At 45.3% G+C, this 23,893-nt stretch overlaps 1 protein-coding gene across 1 annotated transcript in view; it reads right to left on the bottom strand.

Annotated features, from left to right (window-relative positions):
• Positions 1 to 23,893, bottom strand: part of LOC141091928 (cholesterol 24-hydroxylase-like) — a 67,896-nt gene that overhangs the window by 31,540 nt on the left and 12,463 nt on the right. The window contains exons 5-8 of the mRNA XM_073577715.1: positions 8,959 to 9,069; positions 8,459 to 8,615; positions 7,970 to 8,032; positions 7,769 to 7,841 (exon numbers count right to left, since the gene is read on the bottom strand). Of these exons, the coding sequence (XP_073433816.1) occupies positions 7,769 to 7,841; positions 7,970 to 8,032; positions 8,459 to 8,615; positions 8,959 to 9,069 (404 nt within the window). The remainder of the gene's footprint in view (positions 1 to 7,768; positions 7,842 to 7,969; positions 8,033 to 8,458; positions 8,616 to 8,958; positions 9,070 to 23,893) is intronic.

Below are 23,893 nucleotides of genomic sequence, written 5' to 3' on the forward strand. Positions count from 1 at the left end.
TCCCCCACCCAAGGAGCCCCCCAAAATCATGCCTGTCTCCTCGGTCCCAGTCCCTCAGTCCTGCTCAGCTCCAGTACTCTTACCTTGTGCAGGCAGGCAGGGCAGGCCAGAGTCCAGACCAAGAGGATCCACCTGTCTGCACTCTGCACATTCCTCCTGACTGAGCTGCTGCTATGGGCAGGGGCATGGTCACACAGACTCAGACAGACACGTGATGTCACACACTGACCTGCGGCTGAACTGCAGCCACCGTCTGGCCGGCGCCACAGGGTAGGCAGTGTGAGTGACAGTCAGACAGTCTGTCTACCCTCCTCTCCTAGCCCACGGCACTGACGCTGCTTTATGATCTCTGATGATCTCTCACCTCAGCCCTCAGGGCTGGCTCCTCTGCACTGGGCCGCACTGGCACGCAGCCTCAGGAGGAGTCAGACCCCTCCCGTTGCCTCCTGCGGGGGGGCTGCTCTCCTCTCCTCCTTGCTGGCTCTGCGGCGCTCGCTCTCCACAAGTCCACATGGCTAATTTGCATGAATAATTAGCCATGCGGTGCTGGAGGCTGGAGGGGCCCCCTCTCCCCCGGGGCCCCCGTGCAATGAACCAGCTGCACCGGCGGTAGGTCCGCCCCTGGTTTAAAAACAGTCAATTAAATATTTTACCTCACAAAATGAATCCTCTGTGATCCCCTACTGTAATATCAGTATTGTCTTTTGCTTCCTTCCCTGCCCAGGAGATGTGGTATGCTCCGTACATGGTCAGACACTGACAATTTTTAAAATGAACTTTCGTTTGTGGGAAAACTCCATTAATGTGACCGGCTTCCTCTGCCTGTAGACACGTTGCGCATCTACCGCCTAGATCAGCCGAATGATTCATGGCGCCTGCACAGAATTTGCACAGGTGCAGTGTGGCGGTGTTCCACTGGTGGTACTGCGCAAGAGGCTGTGTGAGTGTGTGAGAGTGTGTGTGTGTGTGTGTGTGTGTGTGTGAGTGTGTGTGAGTTTGAGTGTGTGAGTGTGACTGTGAGAGTGTGAATGTGAATGTGAGTGTGTGTGTGAGTGTGTGTGTGTTAGTGTGAGTTTGAGTGTGTGAGTGTGACTGTGAGAGTGTGAATGTGAGTGAGTGTGAGAGTGTGTGAGTGTGTGAGTGTGACTGTGAGTGTGTGAGCGTGTGAGTATGTGAGAGAGAGTGTGAGTGTCAGTGTGTGAGTGTATGAGTGTGAGTGTGATAACATATGTGTATGTTATCCTTATGGCCAGTTTGTGTCTCAGTTTCGTGGAGGTTTAACCTCAAGGCCGTCCCCAGGGAGAGGGGAGGGCTGTCCAATAAAGGAAACATTGGAAGGCGTTAGGGATATATTTAGTACACACTAAGTAAGGTACAGTTACATGGTTTGGGAATAGCTCACATACTGGAAGGCATTATAGAAAACAAACAGGAGAAGCACTTCCTAGATGGGGGTCTCAGATAGTGTTAGTGAAAGGTTCAAGTTCAGTTCACGTACAAGCTGCAATGGGTCCTAATAGTGTCAAGCTGCCAAACAGCAGGCGGGAACATCGGAAGCCTAGAGCAGATCCCTGAACGATATGGGACCTATGGTCAGGAGTAGGCATTGGGGTCCATGTCTCATTCTCTCCTAAGAAGAAAAGGAAGGTCGGGTAAGAGCGAAAGGGAACAGTGGCAGGCCTCAAGAAAGCTGGGTTGCAGGACGGGGAGTCCCAAACGCTAACAGGAGCTGTTGAGGTGGGGATGGTTAGGGCAGACCGGAGGCAGGTGTGACGATAGTCACTTTTCAAGGCCAAGCCATGAGTCAGGATAATCAAGAGGTCCAAGGTCAGAAGCCAGGATGGTACATCATAAACAGAAGTAAGAGACAAAAGCATATTAATGTAATGTTCCGAGGTCAGAATACCAGGAGGATAGTGGATCAGAGCAGAATGGGTTAACCCCTTAACGACCAGAGGTATTTTTGGTTTTGCATTTTCAGTTTTTGCTCCCCTTCTTCCCAGAGCCATAACTTTTTTACTTTTGAACAACACCATTGCTTTTACCATGTCGTGTACTCGAAAATGGGAAAAAAAATTCCAAATGCGGTGAAATTGCAAAAAAAAGTGCAATCCCACACTTGTTTTTTGGTTTTTTTTCACCATGTTCACCAAATGATAAAACTGACCTGCAATTATGATTCTCCAGGTCATTATGAGTTCAAAGACACCAAACATGTCTAGATTCTTTTTTATTTAAGTGGTGAAAAAAAATTCCAAAGTTTGTAAAAAAAAAAAATTATTGTGCTTTTTTCTGATTACCATAGCGTCTCCATTTTTTGTGATCTCAGGTTGGGTAAGGGCTTATTTTTTGCGTGCTGAGCTGACGTTTGTAATGATACCATTTTGGTGTAGATACGATCTTTTGATCGCCAGTTATTGCATTATAATGCAATGCTGCAGCGACCATAAAAACCTTATTCTGGCGTTTTTACTTTTTTTCTCGTTATGCTGTTTAGCGATCAGGTTAATTCTTTAATCATATTGATAGATCGGGCAATTCTGAACATGGCGATACCAAATATGTTTATGTTTGATTTTTTTGTAATTATTTTATCTTGAATGGGGTGAATAGGGGGTGATTTGAAGTGTTATATTTTTTAAAATTATTTTCTCCATGGGACACTAGAAGCTGCACTTGTCCAATTGACTCAGCTACATAGAGGCAATGATCAGATCGCCTGTATGTGGCAGAATTGCTCACATGCTATGAGCGCCAACCACCGGGCGGCGCTCATAGCAATCTTGCTATGACAACCATAGAGGTCTGTTGGAGACGTCTGGTTGTCATGCCAACCCATTGGTGAACTGCGATCAAGTGACGGGTTCACCGATGGGTGGATTTCAGGTGCACTGGCCGGAAGCGCGTGTTAAATGCCGCTATCAGAGTTTGACAGCGACATTTAACGGGTTAATAGTTGCGGGTGGATCGCGATTCCATCCGCGGCTGTTCCGGGCACATGTCACCTGTTCAAAACAGCTGACATATTCTGAAAAAGATGTGGGCTCACTGCCGGAGCCCACATCAAAGGGAGGGAGTCTGACATTGGTGTAAATTTACGCCCAATATCGGAAAGGGCTTACAGAGATGGATGGGGAGAATGAGGTCCAAGGTCAGGCAACGAAAGATCAACATACAGAACTTGAGGCAGAGAGGAAACAAACCATTCTAGCTGAACGTACATCTGGCAGAGGTCTGGGAAAAACAGCTCATTTAAGTAGCCTGGCAATCATCTGGGATTATAAACAATTATAAACACTTGGAGAAAGCCAGCTCCTCCCAGTCTCAGATTGGATAGTCCAGCAGTCAATAAACACACTGACAGCTCAGCATGCCCCTGTACTAGATTGGATGGCAGAGCTGTTAGTAACTGCATCCCAGATACACTGAGGTGTGGAACCGTGACAGCAGGACCTTGAAGTGTACTATTTAATGGAAAAATATTCAGAATTGAGAGTTCTCAGTGGTTGATACCTTTTAATGGCTAACTGAAAAGATGGTAACACATTGCAAGCTTTCGAGACTACTCAGGTCTCTTCATCATACATTGACTAATACAAAATCTGAAGAATCACATATTTATGCACAGCACAGAAAAAATGCAATAGATGAGACAAGAGACGTGAAGCAGAATTATGATTATGGGAGAGGGATAGACATAACTATTGGAACAGTTCATAGATAAGGAGTCTGGATGTTTTATTGTCCTCTGATTGCGGTCTGGTTCTGTGTTCTGATGCCCCACAAGGTCTTAGGAGCAAATTCCTTAATTGATGTAAAAAGACATAAATCCATGCGACACATTCATTCCTGCATTAAGAGTGCCAAAGGTCATCATGAATTTGTACTCACGGATTCTTCTCTTTCTCTGAGATGTGAAGTTACCTTTCAATACCAGTAATTTCATGTCTATGGTGCTGTGATCAGGCATACAAAAATGTTTTGCCACAGGTAGATCCATTCTTTATTCTCTTATTGTGTGGCGATGAGAATTGATCCTTGTTCTAAGCTTTTGCCCTGTCTCCCCCACATACAGACTCCCAGTTGGACATTTAGTACAAATAATTAAGTACACGACATGAATGAATGTGTCGCATGGATTTATGTCTTTTTACATCAATTAAGGAATTTGCTCCTAAGACCTTGTGGGGCATCACAACACAGAACCAGACCGCAATCAGAGGACAATAAAACATCCAGACTCCTTATCTATGAACTGTTCCAATATTTATGTCTATCCCTCTCCCATAATCATAATTCTGCTTCACGTCACTTGTCTTATCTATTACATTTTTTCTGTGCTGTGTTGTGCATAAATATGTGATTCTTCAGATTTTGTATTAGTCAATGCCTGATGAAGAAACATGTAAATCAACAGCCGCGGAGACACCATCACATGTTTCTCAACGCAAGCAATGACTACCAGGTCTTTCACCGGGAAGGAACAACCACGGGAAGGGCAGTCTCCAATGAAGGAAACCACCTATGCCAAAACATGGTATCCATCCACAGACAGCTGTTTCGGGGTATTGCCCCTCATCAGTGTGGAGTAGGAAACTGGCTAGTAGGAGCAATGCCTAGTAAAAGACTGCGAAAATGAGGATGAGTGACCTCATGGAGATCAACATCCAGCACTGCGGAGACACCATCACATGTTTCTCAACGCAGTGATTCTAGAGCAATGCACCCATCCCTTATGGGAAATATGCAAAAACATGTAAATCAACAGCCGCGGAGACACCATCACATGTTTCTCAACGCAAGCAATGACTAGCCAGGTCTTTCACCGGGAAGGAACAACCACGGGAAGGGCAGACTCCAATGAAGGAAACCACCTATGCCAAAACATGGTATCCATCCACAGCCAGCTGTTTCGGGGTATTGCCCCTCATCAGTGTGGAGTAGGAAACTGGCTAGTAGGAGCAATGCCTAGTAAAAGACTGCGAAAATGAGGATGAGTGACCTCATGGAGATCAACATCCAGCACTGCGGAGACACCATCACATGTTTCTCAACGCAGTGATTCTAGAGCAATGCCCCCATCCCTTATGGGAAATATGCAAAAACATGTAAATCAACAGCCGCGGAGACACCATCACATGTTTCTCAACGCAAGCAATGACTAGCCAGGTCTTTCACCGGGAAGGAACAACCACGGGAAGGGCAGACTCCAATGAAGGAAACCACCTATGCCAAAACATGGTATCCATCCACAGCCAGCTGTTTCGGGGTATTGCCCCTCATCAGTGTGGAGTAGGAAACTGGCTAGTAGGAGCAATGCCTAGTAAAAGACTGCGAAAATGAGGATGAGTGACCTCATGGAGATCAACATCCAGCACTGCGGAGACACCATCACATGTTTCTCAACGCAGTGATTCTAGAGCAATGCCCCCATCCCTTATGGGAAATATGCAAAAACATGTAAATCAACAGCCGCGGAGACACCATCACATGTATCTCAACGCAAGCAATGACTAGCCAGGTCTTTCACCGGGAAGGAACAACCACGGGAAGGGCAGTCTCCAATGAAGGAAATAGGTGGTTTCCTTCATTGGAGACTGCCCTTCCCATGGTTGTTCCTTCCCGGTGAAAGACCTGGCTAGTCATTGCTTGCGTTGAGAAACATGTGATGGTGTCTCAGCGGCTGTTGATTTACATGTTTTTGCATATTTCCCATAAGGGTTGGGGGCATTGCTCTAGAATCACTGCGTTGAGAAACATGTGATGGTGTCTCCGCAGTGCTGGATGTTGATCTCCATGAGGTCACTCATCCTCATTTTCGCAGTCTTTTACTAGGCATTGCTCCTACTAGCCAGTTTCCTACTCCACACTGATGAGGGGCAATACCCCGAAACAGCTGTCTGTGGATGGATACCATGTTTTGACATAGGTGGTTTCCTTCATTGGAGACTGCCCTTCCCGTGGTTGTTCCTTCCCGGTGAAAGACCTGGCTAGTCATTGCTTGCGTTGAGAAACATGTGATGGTGTCTCCGCGGCTGTTGATTTACATGTTTTTGCATATTTCTCATAAGGGATGGGGGCATTGCTCTAGAATCACTGCGTTGAGAAATATGTGATGGTGTCTCCGCAGTGCTGGATGTTGATCTCCATGAGGTCACTCATCCTCATTTTCGCAGTCTTTTACTAGGCATTGCTCCTACTAGCCAGTTTCCTACTCCACACTGATGAGGGGCAATACCCCGAAACAGCTGTCTGTGGATGGATACCATGTTTTGGCATAGGTGGTTTCCTTCATTGGAGACTGCCCTTCCCGTGGTTGTTCCTTCCCGGTGAAAGACCTGGCTAGTCATTGCTTGCGTTGAGAAACATGTGATGGTGTCTCCGCGGCTGTTGATTTACATGTTTTTGCATATTTCCCATAAGGGATGGGGGCATTGCTCTAGAATCACTGCGTTGAGAAACATGTGATGGTGTCTCCGCAGTGCTGGATGTTGATCTCCATGAGGTCACTCATCCTCATTTTCAATGCCTGATGAAGAGACCTGAGTAGTCTTGAAAGCTTGCAATTTGTTACCATCTTTTCAGTTAACCATTAAAAACTATCAACCACTGAGGACTCTCAATTCTAAATATTCTTCTATCTACTGGCTAACATGGTACAAAGATATACATCTCTCCTATTTAATGGAAACATCAACCGAAGTGGACTCTGCCCCATACTGTATGCTTTAGCATATGTATCTGAACTATATAGTAAAACCGACCCTTTTGAACCGGACCCATGGTCTCCTGGTGTTTCTGTTACAAATCCTTGTCCCAAGGGCAGAGATGTAGCAGAGTCCTCCGAGCAGGGTCAGAGACTTGCAAACTAAAAAACCGGGGAACCTACCTAGAGCCTTCTGGTCTACAAGTGAGAGCAGAGCGCATGCAACAGCACAACACTCATGGGAAAAATATCCGTGTACAAGAGAGGTTTCAGGGTAAAGAGAAGTCAGAATCTGCCGACAGCACCAGCCCTAAACCCACTTTCAAGTGATGCTTCGAGCAAACTAAGAAAACGGGGAACCTACCAAGAGGCTTCCGGTTTACAAGTGAGAGCAGAGAGTATGCAACACCATGTACAAAAGGGGCTTCAGGGTGAAGAGAAGTCAGAACTGGCCCATAGCACTGGTCCTGAGCCCCCCTTCACACATACGGAATTATCTCTCTGCTCAGATGCAAGAAGTCTCTCACAGCCATCAAAATAGTAAGACAGTAGAGAGCCGAGGTGTTGGCCAACTTTAGTCTTTCAACTTGAAGAACAAGGATCTGGCATTGAAATGTAACTGCTCAATCCTTCTCATCTGGCAGATGGTGTGGGGAAGCACCTATACACATTAGAATTCAGCCAGTCCTGCTGAGAGTCAGTTTGACATAAAATAATGTGTCCTGGGGGCTTTTACTCTCTTTATAGTTACTGTCTAAAATAAAGTTCACCATAAACATTAGATAGTTATCAGCCAGAACAACAATATTATATCAAACTTGCAGAAACTACAGTATGTCAAGATAAAAATAAAATGATCATATTGGTTGTTCAGGCAAAAAGTAAGAAAACTCTACTGCTCCTTAAAACCAAAATTTACTTTTTACATAGAATTAAATAACGTGTTTCAAGGAATCAGACTGATGTATAAGAAAAATTGATACCCATCATCTTTGATACCAAAATGTTCCTCTGCTGGATAGCCCATTAAAAGTTAATGGTTAGGTCAACGAATTGACTTACTTAGCTAGCACCTCCGGATACCTGCCTAATTCCATCACAGCAAATGATAGCTGGTTTGCTGTCGTTTCTTGTCCTGAAACCATTTACAAATCAAGAATCAACATCTTTGTACAATATATAGTGGATACTGTAGATAGATAGATAGATAGATAGATAAAACAAACACAAACTAATAACACTTCAGAAGTCAGATTTACTAACCTGCAATGAAGAATGCCACAAAATTATCTATCAAATCTTCGAGAGTGCAGCTTTCATGCAGTTCTGAAAAAAAACAAATAGTATATGTTCAGTATATTGGATGAGAAAGTCTACAAGAAGCATAATGAAGGATGACATTATATGACTGTGTGCACCAAGCAAGCACATTTCTAGATAACTATCAATACGGCCGCTAACAGAAACATCAATAATCCGCTGACATTCCGCTTTACCGGAGTTCGGTAGTTGCAATATGTGAATATAAAAATTTTTTACACTTTGGCAAATAAGCGCCAAAATCCAAATATATTAAAGTTGGCACATGGATGTGATTTGTAATATCCATTGATCAACCACTTGCTGTGTACAGGGTATTCCTTCCATTGTCATGTCTTCCTGTGGAGTGGAATTTTATTATTGAGATAGGAAATTACTACATTTTTAATTTTAATGTTCTGCACAGTTGAGTCGGCATTTTTGGGACTATACCTGCAGATTTAAGGATGTGTGTGAGGATATCTCTAGGAGTCTCTTCTCCTTCTTCAACAGCTTTGATCCTTTGTAGAATGCGTTTTTTGCCTTCTTTTCTCAGAACGTCCAGACTTTTTCTTACTTCTTTGATTAAGCGTTGTTTGGATGGATAGAACTATAAGGAATAGAGATATTGATGGTGACCAATTTTTGTCACCTTCATTATGTACATTGATATGTAATATATGGGACCTATATACAGAGGGTGAAATCAGTATTGAACATGTCACCATATATATTTACTTAGAAAATTGGTGACGTGTTCAGTGTTTATTTCACTCGCCAAGGAAGTTCACCAGCTCACCAATTTAGTAGTGGGAGACCTTCCATGTTTTCCCCACGTTGACCTGCTAGGTACGCCTCTGTTTCCTCTCTTCCATCAGTGATAACAAGACATAGGAGAGCTCAAGTACCCAGTATTAACTTAATAAGAATATTGCAACATATGTAATACAAACCTGTGCCAAAAAATCTCGGGATAAAAGCATTCCTTGCATAACCTTTGTGATAGTTTGAGGAAATTGTATTTTCTCATTTAAAATAGATTGTACGTCCATAGCAAAAGCGATCTAAAAATATGAACAAAGAATACAATGGTTAGGCAACTGAATAGTCCGGGTGTTATCATTTCTAGTCTTTGCAGCGACCATTGGAGCGGCTGGGGTTCAGACTGGTCAGAATTAGTAACACTTTTATTCTCTATTAAGGATCTCTCCAGGAATAGAAAAAAACAATGAAAATATCAGTGTCAGGAACACCACACTGAACTTGCTCACTGAGCCAGTGTGCGTATCCTGAGTAAAGCGAACAGTGCTCCAAGATACCTGTGGAGCGGGCAGCAGCCGAGTAGACGTGTACTTCAGAGCTGCAGGACCTGAAGCACATGACTGCTAGGGGCGTGGCCTAAACTCCAGAGAGCTAGGAGCTGCAAGATAACACCTAACAGGGTAACTGCGACACAAAGTTACCAGGGGGCATAGACAGGGAGAATAGTCAAGACGTAGCCAATGAGTCACATACAGAGATAGCTGCAAAGGTACAAGAGGGGCGAGCAGAGAGTAGTCAGGTCACAGGCAATGAGTCATACACAGAGATAATAACGCAGTACAAAATCGACAGGCAAACTCACAACGGGAAACAGAACCGGGTCAGAACCATATAAACAAGCTATAACAACAAACAGGCACACAGGGGTCAGCACACTAGGCCAAAGGCAAAAGTATAACTGGCAGGAATTGAAGCTTCCCAGGGGTTTAAGAAGCTCTCCCAGAACCAGAAAGAGGCCACAATCATTAACCCCAGGTGTGCAGGTCAAAACCTGCACCGAGCTCCAGACATTAACCCCAGGTGTGCAGCTCAAAAACCTGCACTGGGATCATGACAGTACCCCCCTCTCAACGGGGGGCCTCTGGACCCCCAGGCTTCCCCGGGTACTTGGCATGGAAAGCCCGAACCAGACGATCTGCATGTACCGAGCGAGCAGGGACCCATGAGCGCTCCTCTGGCCCATATCCCTTCCAGTGGACCAGGTACTGCAAAGAGCGGCGCACCTGCCGAGAGTCCACAATATGTCCGACCTCATACTCCAATTGACCCTCCACCAGCACTGGGGCAACAACAGACTCAGAGTTCTCTTTGACAGATCCTGCGGGTTTCAACAGAGATTTATGGAACACATTGGATATTTTTAAGGAGGCGGGGAGACGCAACCTATATGCCACTGGGTTGACTATCTCCATAATCTCGTACGGACCAATGAACTTTGGTCCCAACTTAGCTGATGGTACCTTTATGTTGATGTTACGTGTGGAGAGCCAAACCTTCTCTCCCACCTGAAACATGTCTCCCGAGGCTCTCTTTTTGTCAGCAAAATATTTGTATCTCCCCTGGGCCCGAGAGATATTACGCCGGACTTCAGCCCAGAGGTTTTTTAACCGTTGAACGGACCCCTCTGCCCCTGGACAACTGAAATCCACCCGAGAAAACTCTCCAAAATGCGGATTAAACCCATAGTTAATCAGGAATGGGAACATGTTGGTGGACTGACTTACCCGGTTGTTAAAAGCGAATTCAGCCAACGGTAACGCATCACACCAATCCTCCTGTCTGGCGGAGGTCAGACACGTGAGAATTTGTTCCAGGGATTGATTGGTGCGTTCTGTCTGACCATTACTCTCCGGGTGATATGCCGACGAGAAGGAGAGTGAGATGCCCAATTTCATACAGAACGCCCTTCAAAATTTGGCCACAAACTGCACACCTCTGTCAGACAGAACATTCAGGGGTACCCCATGCAATCGGACTACACGCTGCACAAACAACCTTGACAATGTTTCTGCTGAGGGTAATGCTGCCAAGGGAATGAAATGGGCCTGTTTAGAAAACCTATCCACCACCACCCAGATCACGGTATTGCCCCTGGAAGGTGGAAGGCCGGTAATAAAATTCATGGAAAGATGGGTCCATGGCCTATCAGCTATCAGGAACCGGTAAAGGTATGAGTTCCCCAGCCGGTCGGTTATGCGAGCTTTTGGAACGGGCACACAGGCCACTAAAAACCCCTGGCTACTGCCTCTCTAGTGGCCGTGATACCTGGATGAGCACTCAGCCTAGACTCATGAAACTCCTGCAGAAGTCTAGGCCGCAATGAATCTGGAACAAAGAGTTTATCCCCTGGCCTGGTTGCCGGAGCTAGGGCCTGAGCCCTTAGAATTTCTTGTTCCAACTCAGTTGAGACCCCCGCCACTACCACCCCTGGGGGAAGAATGGAGGACGGCGGCTCAGGGGGAGACACTGGATCAAAACTTCTGGACAGGGCATCCACTTTAACATTTTTGGACCCCGGTCGAAAAGTAATAGAGAACTGAAATCGTGAAATAAAAAGTGACCAACGGGCTTGTCTAGGAGTAAGCCTCTTAGCAGATTCAAGGTATGCCAAATTTTTTGATCCGTGACAACCGTGATAGGGTGAGCTGCCCCTTCCAAAAAGTGCCTCCATTCCTCAAACGCCAGCTTGACCGCAAGAAGTTCCCTATTGCCTACATCATAGTTTTTCTCAGCTGAAGAGAACTTCTTGGATAAGAAGGCACAGGGTTTGAGATTGGTAAGGGTGGCCGGACCCTGGGACAGCACAGCCCCCACCCCCACTTCAGAAGCATCCACCTCCACAATGAATGGTTTGGACGGGTCAGGTTGTACCGACACCGGGGCAGAAATGAAACATTTCTTAATCGCTGAGAAGGATTCCTTAGCGAGTACAGACCAATTTTTTACACCAGCGCCCTTCTGGGTAAGATCCGTGAGTGGTTTAACCACTTGTGAGAAACCTTTAATGAACCTCCGGTAATAGTTCGCAAATCCTAAGAAGCGCTGGAGCCCCTTGAGATCTCGAGGCTGAACCCAGTCAGCGATCGCCAGCACCTTCTTAGGATCTATACGAAACCCCTCAAGGACACAATCAACCCCAAAAAAGACAGCTCCTGTGCAAAAAACGAACATTTTTCCAATTTAGCGAACAATTGGTTCTCCCTGAGTCTCTGGAGAGCTGTCTTTAGATGTTGCAAGTGAGATTGACTGTCCGGGGAATACACCAAAATGTCATCCAAATAAATAATAACAAAACGGCCTATCAGATCAGAAAACACAACATTGATGAAATTTTGGAAAATAGCGGGTGCATTAGTTAACCCAAATGGCATTACCAGGTTCTCAAAGAGTCCTTCTGATGTGAGGAATGCAGTTTTCCACCCGTCCCCTTCCCAAACCCTTATCAGATTGTAGGCCCCCCGCAGATCTAACTTGGAGAACCATTGGGCCCCAGCTAACTGGTTACATAAGTCTGGGATGAGGGGAAGCGGGTAAAAGTTCCTAACCGTTCTCTTGTTCAGTTCCCGAAAGTCGAGGCAAGGCCGCAAACCACCATCTTTTTTCTTCACAAAGAAGAACCCTGCTGCCACAGGTGACACAGAAGGCCTGATATGCCCTTTGCGGAGACTCTCAGCTATGTACTCCTTCATGGCTGGGTGCTCAGGCCCAGACAAATTGAACAATCGAGCCTTAGGTAACTTGGCTCCAGGCACTAAATCAATGGCACAATCGTAGGGTCTATGTGGTGGCAGCGCCTCAGCCTCACTTTCGGAAAAAACGTCTTCGAAATCCTTCAGGTACTCCGGAATACCTTCCAGACCGACAGACGACACAGACACGGATTTAACAGCGTTAACAAGATGTCCCAGGTTGCCACATTTATTATTGCATCCCCATTGAGTGATTTCCCCTGTAACCCAATCAATGGTAGGATTATGGCGTTGAAGCCAAGGTATCCCCAGTACCAGTCCTGCAGGCAAGTTATCTAGCACAAGACAACATAGTTTTTCCACATGAGTGGAACCCACTTTTAAAGAAAAAAGTTCAGACCTGCAACAGATACCGTCTTGGGTAAGAGGTGACAAGTCAATTGCCACAAGTTTAACAGGATCGTGAATCCTGACTGTCCCTATCTTATTAAGAGTCATAACCTTGGTACCAATCAGGTTCACAGCAGAACCGCAGTCAATAAAAGCAGTAGTCTGAACAGGACCATAACCAAGTTCCAGTTCCACCTGCAGCACCATTTTTGCACATGAGGAAAATTGTACCTGAAGGTCTGGGTAGCCTCCTCGACTACTACCCAGACCTAGTCGTTTCCCGCCATCTTGGAGGATGACGGACAGGAGGGGCAGTCCTTATTCCAGTGTCCAGATTCCCCACAATAGAAGCACAACTGCTTTTCCCGGCGGCGTCTCCTTTCCTTTCCCTCACAGGTGACAGCGCTCACCTCCATATCCATAGGAAGAGTCCGGGTCTCATCTCCACTGAAGAATAATGGTGTTTCCCGTTGCATAATGCCTCTAGCCCGCAGCCTGCGATCCATGCGAACTGCTTGGATCATGGCATCCTCCAGGGAGTCAGGCAGAGGATGAAGTGCCAAAGCATCCTTCAGACGTTCACACAGGCCTCTGTGGAACAGCCCCCGAAGGGCGGCATCACGCCAGGAAATCTCGGCTGCCCAACGTCTGAATTCAGTACAGAACCATTTGGCAGAGTGCTCCCCCTGACAGACACTCATCACCTTGTCCTTAGCCAACCGCACTCTATCAGGCTCATCATAAATAAACCCTAAGGCTTCAAAAAACGCATCCAGAGACATTCTCTCAGGGGCAGAAGAGGAAAGCGAAAATGCCCAGGCTTGTGGGGACCCCCTAAGCAGGGACATAACCACCCCCACCCTCTGTTTCTCATCCCCAGAGGAGCGGGGTCTCAAAGAGAAAAAGAGCTTACAGCCCTCCTTAAATGCCCTGAAATCATCCTTGTTACCAGAAAATGTATCTGGCAAATTAACCGGGGATTCGGGTGGGACTAAAATGACATCTCTATTCCCCACCTGCTGGAAGCCTGCGGAAAGCACCCCCTGAACTGAGCCCTCCACCCGCCGTTGGGACTGGGCCAGAGCATGGTGTTCCAAACTAAGCTTCTGCAGCGACTGAGTCAAGCATTTCACCTGCTCAGATAAAGCACACATTGGGTCCATGCTGCCGACGTGAGGAGAGAAGAAAAAAATTGTAGGCCAGTTATAATGTCAGGAACACCGCACTGAACTTGCTCACTGAGCGAGTGTGCGTGTCCTGAGTAAAGCGAACAGTGCTCCAAGATACCTGTGGAGCGGGCAGCAGCCGAGTAGACGTGTACTTCAGAGCCGCAGGACCTGAAGTACATGACTGCTAGGGGCGTGGTCTAAATTCCAGAGAGCTAGGAGCTGCAAGATAACACCTAACAGGGTAACTGCGAGACAAAGTTACCAGGGGGCATAGACAGGGAGAATAGTAAAGACGTAGCCATTGAGTCACACACAGAGATAGCTGCAAAGGTACAAGAGGGTCGAGCCGAGAGTAGTCAGGTCACAGGCAATGAGTCATACACAGAGATAATAACGCAGTACAAAATCAACAGGCAAACTCACAACGGTAAACAGAACCGGGTCAGAACCATATAAACAAGCTATAACAACAAACAGGCACACAGGGGTCAGCACACTAGGCCAAAGGCAAAAGTATAACTGGCAGGGATTGAAGCTTCCCAGGGGTTTAAGAAGCTCTCCCAGAACCAGAAAGAGGCCACAATCATTAACCCCAGGTGTGCAGGTCAAAACCTGCACCGAGCTCCAGACATTAACCCCAGGTGTGCAGCTCAAAAACCTGCACTGGGATCATGACAATCAGTATCAATACATTTCTAAATACCTTTAATTAGCACATTACTCTTGTTTTTTTCAAGGGAAGAAATCACTGTGGCTCATTAAAAAGAACTACAATGTCTTGTTACATTGAAAAAAAAAGTGTTTCATAAAATTCATTGGACAGAAGCTTTTGAGCACATGCATCAGGAAATTCAGCTGCTGTGTCCTGGAGAGAGTGTGATAGTACGTGATATATAGGCTTTTTCTTGGTCACAGCAGCCACTTTAGATAGACGGGGTGGACAGCAATGTGAGCAGCCTCTTCTTACCTCAGCACCCCTGATTGTTATGAATGGGTCACCGAGGAGGAGAGCGCAAAAGGCTATGCCACCAGAACACCAGAGAAGTTGGTCGCTCAGCGGATTGCAGACCCCTGATCTTAACAACACAACTAGCAGTAGCAGTGGAGCGTTCCTACGATGCCCTAGATGCCTTGTCACAGCCGGAGGACTAACTAAGCCTAAAGACAGAAAGGTGAAATCTAAACTGCCCCGGAGCAGATCCCCAAAGGAATAGACAGCCCCCAAACATATATTGTCGGTGAGACAAGATGAAGCACAAACACAGACAGAAAATAGACTGAGCAAATAGAATCATAGAATCATAGAATCGTAGAGTTGGAAGGGACCTCCTGGGCCATCTGGTCCAACCCCCTGCTCAAAGCAGGATTCGCTAAATCATCCCAGTCAGATGTCTGTCCAGCCTCTGTTTGAAGACTTCCATTGAAGGAGAACTCACCACTTCTCGTGGCAGCCTGTTCCACTCATTGATCACTCTAACTGTCAAAAAGTTTTTTCTAATATCTAATCTGTGTCTCCTCCCATTCAGTTTCATCCCATTGCTTCTAGTCTTTCCTTGTGCAAATGAGAATAAAGTTGATCCTTCTACAATGTGACAGCCCTTTAGATATTTGTAGACAGCTATTAAGTCTCCTCTCAGTCTTCTCTTTTGCAAACTAAACATTCCCAAATCCTGCAACCTTTCCTCATAAGACAGGGTTTGCAGACCGGTCACCATTCTGGTCGCTCTTTTCTGAACTTGCTCCAGTTTGTTGATGTCTTTTTTAAAATGTGGTGCCCAAAACTGGACACAATATTCCAGATGAGGTCTGACCAAAGAGGAGTAGAGGGAAATAATGACTTCACGTGATCTAGACTGTATGCTTCTGTTAATACATCCTAGAATTGCATTTGCCTTTTTTGCTGCTGCATCACACTGTTGACTCATATTCAGTCTGTGATCTATTAGTATACCCAAGTCTTTTTCACATGTGCTGTCACTTAGCCCTATTCCTCCCATTCTATATATGCTTTTTCCATTTTTATTGCCCAGATGTAGTACTTTGCATTTCTCCCTGTTAAAAACCATTCTGTTTGTTGCTGCCCACTTCTCCAGTTTATTTAAATCTTTTTGAATCCTCTCTCTCTCTTCTCTAGTATTAGCTATCCCTCCTAGCTTTGTGTCATCAGCAAATTTAATCAGTTTACCCTCAATTCCTTCATCTAAATCGTTGATAAAGATGTTGAACAATACAGGGCCCAGGGCAGAGCCCTGTGGTACCCCACTTGAGACATTCTTCCAACTGGATGTGCAGCCATTTACGACCACTCTTTGGGTCCGATCACTAAGCCAGTTATGAATCCACCTAACAGTTGCCTTGTCCATTCCATACTTAATCATTTTTTCAATAAGGATTGTATGAGAGACTTTGTCAAATGCTTTGCTGAAGTCAAGATATACTATATCTACAGCATTTCCTTGATCCACCCAATCAGTGATACCGTCATAGAAGGAAATTAAGTTAGTCTGACATGACTTATTAGTTACAAACCCATGCTGACTCTGTTTAATCACTTCATTCTTATCCAGGTATTGACATACATGTTGTTTAATAATTTGTTCAAAGATCTTTCCTGGTATAGAAGTCAGACTCACCGGCCTATAGTTACCTGGGTCCACCTTCTTCCCCTTTTTGAAGATAGGAACAACATTTGCTCTTCTCCAGTCTTCTGGCACTTCTCCTGTTCTCCAAGAATTTTCAAAGATTATAGAGAGGGGTTCAAAAATTTCTTCTGCTATCTCCTTCAGTACTCTGGGGTGTAATTCATCTGGACCTGGAGACTTGAATTCATTTAGGCTAGCTAAGTGTTTCCTCACTATCTTTCTGTTTATAGATATCCTGGATTCTTCTATTCCCTTAATAGGACAGTGAATAACAGTTGATGTTACATTTCCTTTCTGAGAGAAAACAGATGCAAAATAGGAATTTAAAAGTTCAGCCTTCTCAACATCCTGTCTTACCATTTCATCATTTTCATCCTGTAAAAATCCTATAGCATCTTTGACTTTTCTTTTACTTTTGACATATCCCCAAAATCCTTTATTATTGCTTTTGACATCTCTTGCAAGCCTCAATTCATTTTCAGCTTTAGATAATCTGATTTGTGCCCTGCAGGTTCTGCAGACAGCATTATATTCTTCTTTAGATATGCCTCCCTCTTTCCATTTTATAAACATTTTTTTCTTCCTTTTTAGCATGTGCTTAAGTTCTGTGTTCATCCATCCTGGTTTCCTTAACTGCTTCCTATTCTTCCCTCTTTTCGGAATTGTTAACAACTGTGCTTTGAGAATTTTATTTTTCAAGATTTCCCATCCTTCCTGGACATTTTTGTCTTTAAGGATATCCAGCCATTGGATTCCTCCAATTCTCTTTCTGAATCCCTTAAAATCTGCCTTTCTGAAATCTAACCTTGACGTCTGAGTCTTCACAGGTCTTCCGCCTCTAGTTATCCAAAATTCTAAAATAGCATGGTCGCTACCTCCTAGGGTCCCAGCCACTTTTACCTCCTCAACCATTTCCTCCCTGTTTATAAGGATTAGATCCAAGGTAGCAGTTCCCCTTGTTTTCTCCCTTACCTTTTGGAAGATAAAGTTGTCAGCAAGAGAGGATAAGAATTTCCTTGACCTGTTAGTTTTGCCTGAGAGAGATTCCCAACAAATGTCTGGATAGTTGAAATCTCCCATGACAACTATGTCATATTTTTTGGAGAACTTGGCCATTTGATGCATAAAGAGTTCATCCATAGCTTCAGCTTGCACAGGCGGCCTGTAGTAAATGCCTACAATGGTGTCCTTTCCATTGTTCTGTCCTTGTATTCTTACCCAAACAGTTTCCACAGAACTCCCAGTCTCTGAAGCTTCAATCTCTGTGCAGATATACGCGTTTCTAACATACAATGCGACACCCCCATACAATGATGGGGCCCACACTGACTAGATAGGACAGGACAGAAAAGGCACCCCTGACAGCAAGGCAAAAGCAGATGCAAAGGGTTTAGCAAATGACACTTAGCTGAAAAAATGCAGGATCAGGCAGCAGACAGAACTCCTCAGTAAGCAAAGAAAGGAGTATCACCGGCAGTCACTGAGAGAAGTCTACTCGCTTATGTAGTCCCAGTCACTACCACCACTCCTCCAATTATCTTCTGCAGCTGTTGGGTTAACATCATGTTGACCAGCACCACTACCAGCAGTATCCACCAGAGGGAGCCTTGCCTCAAAATTCGGATCAAGAGAGCTCACAACAGTACCCCCCCTTGAGGAGGGGTCACCGAACCCTCATCCACACCACCAGGCCGATCAGGATGGGCCCGGTGAAAAGCACAAACCAATCTCTCGGCATGAATATCGGAAGCAGAGACCCAAGAATTATCCTCCTGGCAATAACCTTTCCACTTGACCAAGTACTGGAGTCTCCGTCTAGCCAGACGAGAGTCCATCATTTTCTCTACCTCATACTCCAAATTACCCTCAACCAATACAAGGTCAGGGGGCGCCGCCACAGGAACTACTGGCTCCACAAACCTTTTCAACAATGATTTGTGAAAAACATTATGAATCTTGAACGTACCTGGAAGAGCCAAACAGAAAGAAACGGGGTTAAGGATTTCCAAAATCTTATAAGGTCCAATGAACCTTGGCTTGAATTTTGGAGATGCAACCTTCATCGGAATATTTTTTGAGGACAACCAAACCATATCACCCACTTTGAACCATGGACCAAAAGTCCTGTGCCGGTTGAAAAACCGTTGGGCCTTTTCCTGAGAGTGGGACAACTTGTCCACTACTTGGTCCCAAATCTGCTGCATTCTGTCCACCACAGAATCCACACTTGGGTAAGCAGAAGCCTCCACCTGCCCCTAAAAAAATCGAGGATGAAAACCAAAATTACAGAAAAACGGAGACATCAAAGTGGCGGAACTAGCTCTATTGTTTAGTGCGAATTCGGCCAATGGCCGAAATGAGACCCAGTCATCCTGATCAGCAGATATAAAACATCTCAAATAGGATTCCAAAGTCTGGTTTGTTCTCTCAGTTTGTCCATTGGTCTGAGGATGAAATACAGAGGAGAAAGATAACTGAATTCCCAGTTTAGAACAAAAGGCCCTCCAAAATCTGGAAACAAACTGGACTCCTCTGTCTGACACAATGTTCTCAGGAATCCCATGCAAACTAACCACCTGTTGTAAAAACAGGGGCACCAACTCAGAAGAAGATGGCAACTTCGGGAGTGGTACAAGATGAACCATCTTGGAAAATCTATCACAAATCACCCAGATAACAGTTATTCTCTGAGAGACCGGGAGATCAGAAATAAAATCTATTGAAATATGGGTCCATGGCCTGCTGGGCACCGGCAGGGGCATCAACAAACCACTAGAACGAGAACAGGACTTGGACCTGGAACAAGTCCCACAGGACTGCACAAAATTCTCGACATCACGAGATAAGGCAGGCCACCAAAAAGACTCACCAAATCTCTGGTACCAAAAATACCCGGATGACCAGCCAGCGCAGAGCAATGAATTTCAGCCATCACTCTTTTTCTCCACTGGTCAGGGACATACAATTTCCCCACAGGGCATCGTTCAGGCTTGTCCTCCTTTAATTGCTCCAGGGCAAGTCTCAAATCAGGTGAAATGGTGGAAAGAACCACACCCTCACCCAGAATGGTAGTAGGCTCGGTCACATCAAGAGAATCCGCAAAGAAACACCTAGAAAGGGCGTCCGCCTTAACATTCTTAGTGCCTGGAAGAAAGGTGACCACAAAATTAAAGCGCGTGAAAAACAAGGCCCACCTAGCTTGTCTAGGATTCAAGCGCTTGGCTGATTCAAGATAAATCAAATTCTTGTGGTCGGTAAGGACCACAACTTGATGTCTAGCTCCCTCCAACCAATGTTTCCACTCTTCAAATGCCCACTTCATGGCCAACAACTCTCGATTCCCCACGTCATAGTTACGTTCAGATGGGGAAAATTTTCGAGAAAAGAAGGCACAGGGATTCATCTTAGAGGTTACCGGATCCCTCTGAGACAAAACGGCTCCTGCACCAATCTCAGAAGCATCTACCTCCACCTGAAATGGAAGTGAAATATCAGGTTGCCGCAGAACCGGAGCAGAAGTGAATCCCCGCTTAAGCTCCTGAAACGCCGAGACTGCCTCTGGAGGCCAATTCGCCACATCAGCGCCTTTTTTGGTCAAATCCGTCAGTGGTTTACAATACCAGAAAAATTATAAATTTACGATAGAAATTAGAAAAACTCAAAAACTTCTGAAGAGCCTTCAGAGAAGTGGGCTGAACCCAACCATAGATGGCCTGTACCTTGGCCGGGTCCATTTCAATAGCAGATGGGGACAAAATGAATCCCAAAAACTAAATCCTCTGTACACCAAAGAGACATTTAGATCCCCTAACATACAGAGTATTTTCTCTCAAGATCCGGAACACAGTCTGAACATGTTCCACATGAGAATCCCAATCACTGGAAAAAATCAAAATATCATCCAGATAAATGATCAAAAACTTATCCACAAAGTCCCGGAAAATATAATTCATAAAAGACTGGAAGACGGAAGGGGCATTAGTGAGCCCAAAAGGCATCACCAGGCACTCAAAATGTCCCTCCGGAGTATTAAAAGCCGTCTTCCATTCATCCCCGTGCTTGATGCGAATAATATTATACGCCCCCCTAAGGTCAAGTTTGGTAAACCAACAAGCACTTTTGACCCTGGAAAATAAATAAGAAATCAGGGGCAACACGTACTGATATTTAACAGTGATCTTATTAAGGGAGCGATAGTCAATACATGGCCTTAATGAGCCATCTTTCTTGGCCACAAAAAAAAAAACAGCACCTAAAGTTGAAGAGGATGGTCTTATATGAATGACCCTTCTCTAATGACTCCTTGATATAAGATCGCATAGCATCATGTTCAGGTACCGATAAGTTGAAAAGCCGACCTTTGGGAAATTTACACCCGGCATCAACTCAATTGCACAATCATAACTCCTATGAGGAGGCAAAGACGCGGACTTACTCTCACTAAATACGTCAGAAAAATCAGCCAAATAGTCCAGAACATCTTGAGACTGGGGAGAGGTGGAGAAAACAGGAGTGTCACCGAGAGCACATTGACAACCCCAACTCACCACAGACACAGATTTCCAATCCAACACAGGATTATGGGTCTACAACCACGGAAAACCTAGTACAATAATATCATGTAAATTGTGCAACACCAAAAATTTACAATTCACTTGGTGGTCCAGGGCGACCCGCATAATCCCATGGGTCCAAAACTGGGATTTATTCTCCGCCAAAGGGGTAGCATCAATACCCCTCAAAGGAATAGGGGTCCGAAGGGGCACCATAGGAAAACCACAACGCTTAGCGAAGTCAAAATCCATCAGATTCAAAGCTGCTCCAGAATCCACAAATGCCTTAGCGGAAAATGTAGACAAGGAGCAGATCAAGGTAACAGCCAAAAGGAACTTAGGCTGCACACTGCCCATCGCAAATGAGTAAGCAAAACATTTCTCTCGTTTAGGGCAGGCTAAAATAGCATGAGAAGCAACTCCACAAAAGAAGCATAACTTATTACGCCTTCTAAACTCTTGATATTGCGCCCTAAACAAAACCCTATCACATTGCATGTGTTCAGAGGTTTGTTCGAAAGGCGATACCGCCTCTCGCGTAGTTTTACGTTCTCATAAACGTCGATCAACTTGAATGGCCAATGACATAAAGTCGTCAAGACCAGAAGGGACAGGGAATCCCACCATAACATCCTTTATGGATTCTGCCAGACCTTTCCGAAAGAGAGCCGCTAGGGCATCATCATTCCATTTAGTAAGGACCGCCCACTTTTGGAATTTTTGACAATATAACTCAGCATCATCTTGACCCTGTTTTAATGCCAATAAGGTTTTCTCAGCTTGATCAATAGCATTAGGCTCATCATACAATAACCCCAGGGCTTGAAAAAACGCATCTACATTAGCCAGAATAGGATCTCCAGGTGTCAGTGAAAAGGTCCAGTCCTGGGGATCGCCGCGCAGCAGGGAAATGGCAATTTTGCTGCACTGAGCTCCCCGAGGAGTTATGCTTCAAAGCAAGAAACAGTTTACAATTATTCTTAAAGTTCCGAAATTTAGACCGATCCCCAGAAAACACATCAGGAGTGGGGAACTTTGGTTCTACAACAGATGATTGGGCGAGATAAGCAGAAATTCTCTGCACTTCAGCAGCGAGCTGCTCAACACGATCGGACAATTGCCTAGTCTCCATTAAGGAAAAAATACTCCTACGGCCCCAGAGAAAAAAGAGGAAAAAATATATAAAAAATTCTGAAATTTTTTTTTTTTTGCAATTCTTTCCATCTTTTGAGTACCCTAGAATCTACAGTTTGGCAGGTGATTCTGTTATGAATGGGTCACCGAAGAGGAGAGTGCAATAGGCTATGCCACCAGAACACTAGAGAGGTTGGTCGCTCAGTGGATTGCAGACCCCTGATCTTAACAACACAACTAGCAGTAGCCGTGGAGCGTTCCTACGATGCCCTAGACGCCTCGTCACAGCCGGAAGACTAACTAAGTCTAAAGACAGAAAGGTGAAATCTAAACTGCCCCAGAGCAGATCCCCACAGGAATAGACAGCCCCCAAACATATATTGTCGGTGAGACAAGATGAAGCACAAACACAGACAGAAAATAGACTGAGCAAATGATGGGGCCCAAACTGACTAGATAGGACAGGACAGAAAAGGCACTGTCTGCAAACAGGCAAAAACCCTAATAATTCCAACACAACTGATGTACAAAAATACTGAGGTTTGAACAACCTCGCCCCCACTATATCAGCACTAAGGTGTGAACTGGCGGCTAGCAACAGGCTAATACAGCAGGGGACTGAGCAAACAAACACAAGATACAAAAATGCAGGGCAGGAGCCAGCAGCCCCAGGGGGAGCAAGCTGACCCCTGACAGCAAGGCAAAAGCAGATGCAAAGGGTTGAGCAAATTACACTTAGCTGAAAAAATGCAGGATCAGGCAGCAGACAGAACTCCTCAGTAAGGAAAGAAAGGAGTATCACCGGCAGTCACTGAGAGAAGTCTACTCGCTTATGTAGTCCCAGTCACTACCGCGACTCCTCCAATTATCTTCTGCAGCTGTTGGGTTAGCATCATGTTGACCAGCACCACTACCAGCAGTATCCACCAGAGGGAGCCTTGCCTCAAAAGTCGGATCAAGAGAGCTCACAACACCTGATATCTCCAGTATTAGATCAGATAGACAGGGTGGACAGCTATATGAGCGGCCTCTTCTTACCTCTGTTCCCCTGGTATCTCCATGACTACATCAGATAGACAGGGTGGACAACAGTCTGAGCAGCCTCTTCTTACCTCAGCACTTCTGGTATCTCCAGTGTTATATCAGACGGACAGAGCAGACAGCAGTGTGAGCAGCCTCATCTTACCTCAGCACCCCTGGTATCCACAGTATTACCTCAGGTAGATAGGGTGGACAGCAATGTGAGCAGCCTCATCTTATCTCAGTACTCCTGGCATCTCCAGTATGACAGGATGAACAGCAGTGTGAGCAGCCTCTTCTTACTTCAGCACTTCTGGTATCTCCAGTATTAGATCAGATAGACAGGGTGGACAGCAGTCTGAGCAGCTGTAAGGGGTGTGTTGAGGGGCTAAGTTATGCCCTGCATCTCTTCACATTCTTTCCTAATAAAGTGGGTACGTTTTATGTGCAAAGTGATGTGTTATGTGGT

Source organism: Dendrobates tinctorius, unplaced genomic scaffold (genome assembly GCF_039654945.1).
Source record: "Dendrobates tinctorius isolate UK_male_01 unplaced genomic scaffold, ASM3965494v1 ptg000057l, whole genome shotgun sequence".
In the NCBI taxonomy this organism is placed as follows: Eukaryota; Metazoa; Chordata; class Amphibia; order Anura; family Dendrobatidae; genus Dendrobates; species Dendrobates tinctorius.